At 47.5% G+C, this 6,940-nt stretch overlaps 1 protein-coding gene across 1 annotated transcript in view; it reads right to left on the bottom strand.

Annotated features, from left to right (window-relative positions):
* Positions 1–226: 226 nt before the first annotated feature.
* LOC122542938 (probable G-protein coupled receptor 132) overlaps positions 227–6,940 on the bottom strand; it is a 10,612-nt gene continuing 3,898 nt past the window's right edge. The window contains exon 2 of the mRNA XM_043681080.1: positions 227–2,271. Coding sequence (XP_043537015.1) covers positions 1,197–2,204 — 1,008 coding nt within the window. The 5' untranslated portion in view covers positions 2,205–2,271 and the 3' untranslated portion in view covers positions 227–1,196. The remainder of the gene's footprint in view (positions 2,272–6,940) is intronic.

Here is a 6,940-nt window from a genome sequence, read left to right as displayed (position 1 = left end):
CCGGTGTCTTATTTGGCGATTTTAATATTGTCTAAACTTTTCCTTTCCTATTCTGCCCACCACCCCCCTGCCACCTATTGAATTTGTCTGTTTTAGTTGCAACAGAATTGTGACAAACTTGATTTTTTCGTCTCTATATGGATTTTTTGATGTAAGTCAGGCAACTGTTCGGTCTTTGCGTTGAAAGTTTACATCGTGAAATAAAATACCATCCAAAAGTGTGTCTATCATGGTCCCTCTTTAATGGGTTTTGAATCATTGTCATTGAAATTATGTGCAAAGTTTGAACATTTCATGACACATCTCATTACATGCAATTGTGGCTACCTCACCACACTTCCAAGTTAGCTGGTTCATTACATCTGCAATATTTTCATTAATTCTAAATGCATTCTCTATTATATCTCAGTTTGTACAAAAACCTCCATGAGTCACTTCAGCTGAACCGGTAAATATTGAACTTGTAACTCAAGGAGGAAGGTTTGAAGTGATTGAGGATATTGTTGAGCTTCATTTCTCCTCGCTGAGTTCATGTTTCCAGGTCTGGGTTTGCAAGCCCTCCAGTAGTTAGCTCAGTTGGTAGACCATGGGGCTCTCGATCTCAGGGTTCAAGCCTCACATTGGGTACCTCGTGGGGTGAGGGTTGCTTCGCTTGGTTGGCAGGTTGGCAGGTTCAATTCCTGCACTGGCTAAAGTTACCATGAAGGGTTCTTCTCATGTTAAGTCTCTCACTAATGGGATTACAGCCAACCGTTCCTTTTACCTCTGAGTGCGGCTCTCCAGATCCTGTCAGATAGGGAGCTGAGCACCAACCGAGTTGGCAGAATCCTCCTTGAGACCAGCAGAGGACAGCAAACCTGAGACCTCGCTTTGGCCATTATCCAAATCTCTGGTCCACCCACTTGGTCAATCATTGCCTGGGCACCCCAAGTGAAACAGCCTGTTAAACTGGATGCTCAAAGTCAGGTTTGAAAGCTACGTGGAGTCCAGTTTTCTACCTCTCGTCTCCCTTTAGAGTTCAGCATAAGATGGATCCACCTCCTGATTTTCCCTGTCCTGGTTTCACAGCTGGGAAACTGGAGATAAGAACCGACGTTGCTTCCTTTTAGGCAACGGGGAAGGGGCGCTGGTGAATGCAAGACTTCCCATCATCTTGTTAATCTGTGTGTGACCTGCCCCCCCCCAAACTCCTCCCATCAAACATGGCCGATTAAGGCAGTAGTCTTGGTCAGCGAGATAGGTGACCCCTTTGTGGTCTGACCCTTTGCGAAGCCAACATAACGAAGGGAGGTGAAAGTTTTCCTCAGATCCTTTTTGACACCGTTGCTGACCAACACATAGAGTATTGGGTCCACGGCACTGTTGAGGCTGGACAACGCCAGGGAAATGTTGAAGTACAGGTGGACCGCCTGTTCGAAGTCACAACTGCAGTTGTTGAGGGTGAAATTTATGGTTCGGAGCAAGAGGATGATGTGGTAGGGGGCGAAGCATATGACGAAAATGGTGATGACCAATATGGAGAGAAGCTTAACTTTGGCCTTTTGTTCCGCCCCCAGGGTCAAGCTCTTCCGGACGCCTTTGAAGATCCTCTGGTAGGAAAAGATCAGGACCAGGAGTGGCAGCAAAAAGCCAGCCACGAATCGGAAGTAGTTGCCGATGGCAACCGGCCTGATCAGAGGGATGTGCTCGAAGCAAGTCTGGTTGTCGGTCTTGTGTCCGCCATCTTGACTGATGGAGCCAATGAGGACTGGAAGGTGGAGGCCGAAGATGACCAAAAAAATCAGCAGGCTCACTTGTACAGCTTTCCCCGGCCGTCGGAAACCCTGAGACTCGATGGGATAGACCACTGCCAGGTATCGATCCAGCGAGATGCAACAGAGGAGCAAGATACTGATGTAGACGTTGGAATAGAATATGAACCCTGACAGATAGCAGGAAGCCCAACTGAGTGTCCACGTGTGGTCATTGTAGTAATAAAGGACCCAGAGAGGAATGGTCAACACGTAGAAAATGTCAGATATGGACAGGCTTAGGAGGTAAATTCCCAGGACGTTCCTCTGCTTGACTTGCAGGATAATTGGCCAGAGGGTCAGACAGTTCATGGTAAAGCTCACGATGAAGATGGCACTGTATATGACCGCGAGCTCAATGCTGTTTCTCGTAAAATCGATCTGACACAATGTCTGGTTGCAAAAGGGCTCCATAGTTCCAGACTGGTCAATATTTTCTCGAGTGGGCGATGCAGGGGAGACCTGAATTTGGACAGCAGACCTGGAGGAAGACCATTCAACACAAGTTACAGTAAATTGCATCATGTCCATGCTAAGGAAGTGAAATCCCCACAGTGTGGGAACAGGCCATTCAGCCCATTGAGTCCACACCAACCCTCGGAAGAGCATTCCACATTAATCCACGCCCTCCCCCATTTCTCATGGCTAACCCACCTAACCTGCACATCCCTGGAGGCAATGGACAATTTCCCATGGCCAATCTACCCTAACCTGCACACCCCTGGATACTATGGGTCAATTTAGCATGGCCAATCCACCCTAACCTACACATCCCTGGACGCTATGGACAATTTCCCACGGCCAATCCACCCTAACCTGCACATCCCTGGACATAATGGAACAATTTAGCACGGCCAATCCACCCTGACCTGCACATCTTTGGATTGCGGGAGGAAACCGGAGCACCCGGAGGAAACCCACGCAGACACGGGGACAATGTGCAGACTCCACACAGACAGTCACCCGAGGGTGGATTTGAACCCATGTCCCTGAGGCTGTGAGGCAGCAGTGCTAACCACTGAGCCACCGTGCCACCCATCTACTGTGTCACCCCAACCATTTTGACAGACGTTAAAACCCTGTCACTAAAAAGCTACAGCACCAGTTCAGAATCTTGCAACCACAAATCCCACAAGACCAGACAGCCCTGATGGAAAACGTGTGACACCTGTACAAGGTCAGTAAGGTGGAAATCTGTCTCATCCACGGGTCAAACCACTAAGTGCCACGTAAATTGAACAATCATTCAAATCTCAAAGTCTCACTGCAAATTCATCTGCCTCTTTTTGTTTGTGTGAATTAATGGATTGGAAGCTTCCTTCAGTTGCCTACCTCCACTGGTCGACAGCATAACCCTCTTTCTGATTTTGTGCCTATGGTGTACCTCCATCCAGCAGGGGGAGATACATTCATCAAGTCAAGGAGATACAGTCCAAAGATGTGCAGGTTAGGGTGAATTGGCCATGCTAAAGGGCCCATAGTGTTCAGGGGTGTGTGGGTTAGGTGCATCGGTCAGGGGTAAATATCGAGTAATAGGGTAGGGAAATGGGTCTGGGTGGGTTACTCTTTGACGGGTTCGGTGTGGACTTGTTGGACCAAATGGCCTGTTTCCCACACTGTAGGGATTCGATGATGATATATGGCACCATAAAAGCAGTGGCTAACAATAAGCACCTAACTACCCTAATCCCTTTCTCCAGGCCTTGGTCCATACACAGCCCCATCTGAACCAGAGAATCCCTACAGTGTGGAAACAGGCCCTTTGGTCCGACAAGTCCACACTGACCCTCTGAAGAGTAACCCATCCAGACCCATTCCCTGATCCTATTGCTCTACATTTACCCCTGACTAATGCACCTACACACTCCTGAACACTATGGAGCAATTTAGCATGGCCAATCCACCCTAACCTACACACTCCTGAACACTATGGGGCAATTTAGCACGGCCAATCCACCCTAACCTGCACATTCCTGAACACTATGGGGCAATTTAGCATGGCCAGTCCACCCTCATCTACACATCCCTGGGCACTATGGGGCAATTTAGCATGGCCAATCCACCCTAACCTACACATGTTTGGATTGTGGGAGGAAACCAGAGCAAACCCACGCATACACTGGGAGAATATGCAAACTCCACACAGACAGTCGCCCGAGGCTGGAATCGAACCAGGGCCCCTGGCGCTATGAGGCAGCATTGCTGACCACTGAGCCACCATGCCACATGTAGTATTCAAAACCTTCTTCAATGTGATGAGTGTTTCTGTCTCTCCCACCTTCACAGGCAGGGAGTTCCAGATCCCTAAAACAGATTTCCTCACAGCCTCTCCCAACATCTTGCTCCTTTACCTTAAATCTGTGCCCTCTCATTATTGATCCCATCATCATGGACAGAAGTTTCTTTCTGTCTATCTTATTTATGACCCACCTAATTTATACATCTCAATCATGCCCCCCTTCCCCACTCCAAGGAAGATAATCTCAGTCCGTCCAATCTCTTTTCATAACTAAAACACTCCAGATCAGGAAAAATCCGAAAGGAAACAAAAACAGAAATTTCTGGAAAAGCTCAGCAGGTCTGGCAGTGTCCATGGAGAGAGAGAAAGCAGAGTTACATTTCTGAAGAAGGGTCACTGGAACCCAAAATGTTAACACTGCTTTGTCCCTCTCCACAGGTGCCACCAGACCTGCTGAGTTTCTCTGGTAATTTCTATTTTTATTTCACATCCTGGTAAATCTCCTTTGCATCCTCCCCAGTGCCCTCCCAGACTCCCTACAGCATGGAAACAGGCCCTTTGGCCCCAGCAAAGAGTAACCCATCCTTCCCCATTCCCCTATATTTATCCCTGACTATTGCACAGAACCCACACATTCTTGAACACTATGGGCAATCTAGCATGGCCAATTCACCCTAACCCTCACATCCTTGGATTGTGGGAGGAAACCCACACAGGCACAGAGAGAACACGCAAACTCCACACAGACAGTTGCCCGAAGGTGAAATCGAACCTGGATCCCTGACCCTGTGAGGCAGCAGTGCCACCCCCTGAGCCACTGTGCCACGTTATGATGTGGATTCCAGAACTGCACATAGTTGTGTGGGAGGATGTGTCAGTGAGATACCAAGGAGCTGAGTGCAACACATCTCCAGGACAATTTAGGTGTTTGTCATTGCTCTGGTCAGTATCCCTGCCTTGACCAACTCCACTAAGGTCAAAGAAAAGCCAGTTCTCTTGTTTCACTCCGGCTGATGTAAAATTGACATTTTTACTCAAGAGAGAATTGGTGTACATAGAACCGTACAGCACAGTACAGGCCCTTCGACCCTCAATGTTGTGCTGGCCTTTTATCCTCGTCTAAGATCAGACTAACCTACGTACCCTTCATTGTACTATCTTCCATGTGCCTATGCAAGAGTCCCTTAAACGGTCCTAATGTCTCTGACTCCACTCCCACTGCTGGCAGTGTATTCCACCCACCCACCACTCTGTGTGTAAAGAGCCAACCTCTGACATTACCCCTAAACCTTCCTCCAATCACCTTAAAATTATGCCCCCCTCAGGATAGACATTTCTGCCCTGGGAAAAAGTCTCTGGCAATCCATTCTAGCTGTGTCTCTCATCATCTTGTACACCTCTATCAAATCACCTCTCATCCTTCTTCACTCCAATGAGAAAAGCCCTCGCTCCCTCAGCCTTCCTTCATAAGACACGCCCTCCAGTCCAGGCAGTATCCTGGTAAACCTCCTCTGCACCCTCTCTAAAGCTTCCACATCTTTCCTATAATGAAGCGAATTACCGGATCCCACCAACAAGCCATAACTGTCTAAAAACCCAAATCCATTCAAGGTTAAATCTTTCACCGATATCAGACCATTCCTTTCACCCTATACTTCCACGCTCCTCTCAGGATAGAGATTAGCAGGCAGACACTGAGTCTCTTTGTCCTAGTTTCCAGCTTTATGGATGGCCTGGTCAATATTTGTTCTTCCCGCAACCTCACGTTAAGAAAATGTTCTGGTCTTGATCACATTGAGGATTGTGGAATATGTTGTGTGTATAGAGTCACACAGCATGGAAACAGACCCTTCGGTCCACCCTGTCCACACGGAACATAATCCCAAACCAAACCAGTCCCACACCTGCCTGCTCCTGACCCATATCGCTCTAAACATATCTTTCTCATGAACTTAACCAAATGTCTTTTTAATGTTATAACTGTCCCCACATCCACCACTTCTTCAGGAAGTTCATTCCACACACGAACCACCCTCTGCATAAATTTGCCCCTCCTGTCTTTTTTAAATCTCTCTCCTCTCACCTTAAAAATGTGCTGGGCGAAAGTGCGGTCTGCGGATGCTGGAGATCAGAGTCGAGAGTGTGGTGCTGGGAAAGCACAGCAGGTCAGGCAGCATCCGAGGAGCAGGAGATTCGACGTTTCGGTCAATGAAGGGCTCATGCCTGGAATGTTGATTCTCCTGCTCCTCAGATACTGCCTGAACCACTGTTCTTTTCCACTTAAAAATGTACCCCCTAGTCTTGAAATCCCAGGGAAAAGACAACCACCATTAACTTTATCCATACCCCTCATTATTTTATAAACTTTTACCAGGTCGTCTCTCAACCTCTGATGCTCCAGTGAAGAAGCCTTTCTTTATAATTCAAACCTTCCATACCTGACAACATCCCAGTAAATCTCTTCTGAACCCAATGAACTAACATTGTATTCCTCACCCTGTTTTAATACCCTCACGTACATGGTATGATATGATCTGCCTGTACTGCACGCAGAACGAAACTTTTCACTCTGTCCAGGTACACGCAACAATAATAAATCAAATCAAACTATTATGCTTGCTACACAACAGCACTGAGAAAGTGCTTCATTGACAATAGACAATAGGTGCAGGAGTAGGCCATTCTGCCCTTCGAGCCTGCACCACCATTCATTATGATCATGGCTGATCATCCTTAATCAGTATTCTGTTCCTGCCTTATCTCCATAACCCTTGATTCCACTAGACTTGAGAGCTCTATCCAACTCTTTCTTAAATGAATCCAGAGACTGGGCCTCTACTGCCCTCTGGGGCAGAGCATTCCACACAGCCACCACTCTCTGGGTGAAGAGGTTTCTCCTCATCTCTGTCCT

This window comes from Chiloscyllium plagiosum, chromosome 41 (genome assembly GCF_004010195.1).
Source record: "Chiloscyllium plagiosum isolate BGI_BamShark_2017 chromosome 41, ASM401019v2, whole genome shotgun sequence".
NCBI classification, from domain to species: Eukaryota; Metazoa; Chordata; class Chondrichthyes; order Orectolobiformes; family Hemiscylliidae; genus Chiloscyllium; species Chiloscyllium plagiosum.
This window is presented reverse-complemented; position numbering and strand designations above follow the sequence as displayed.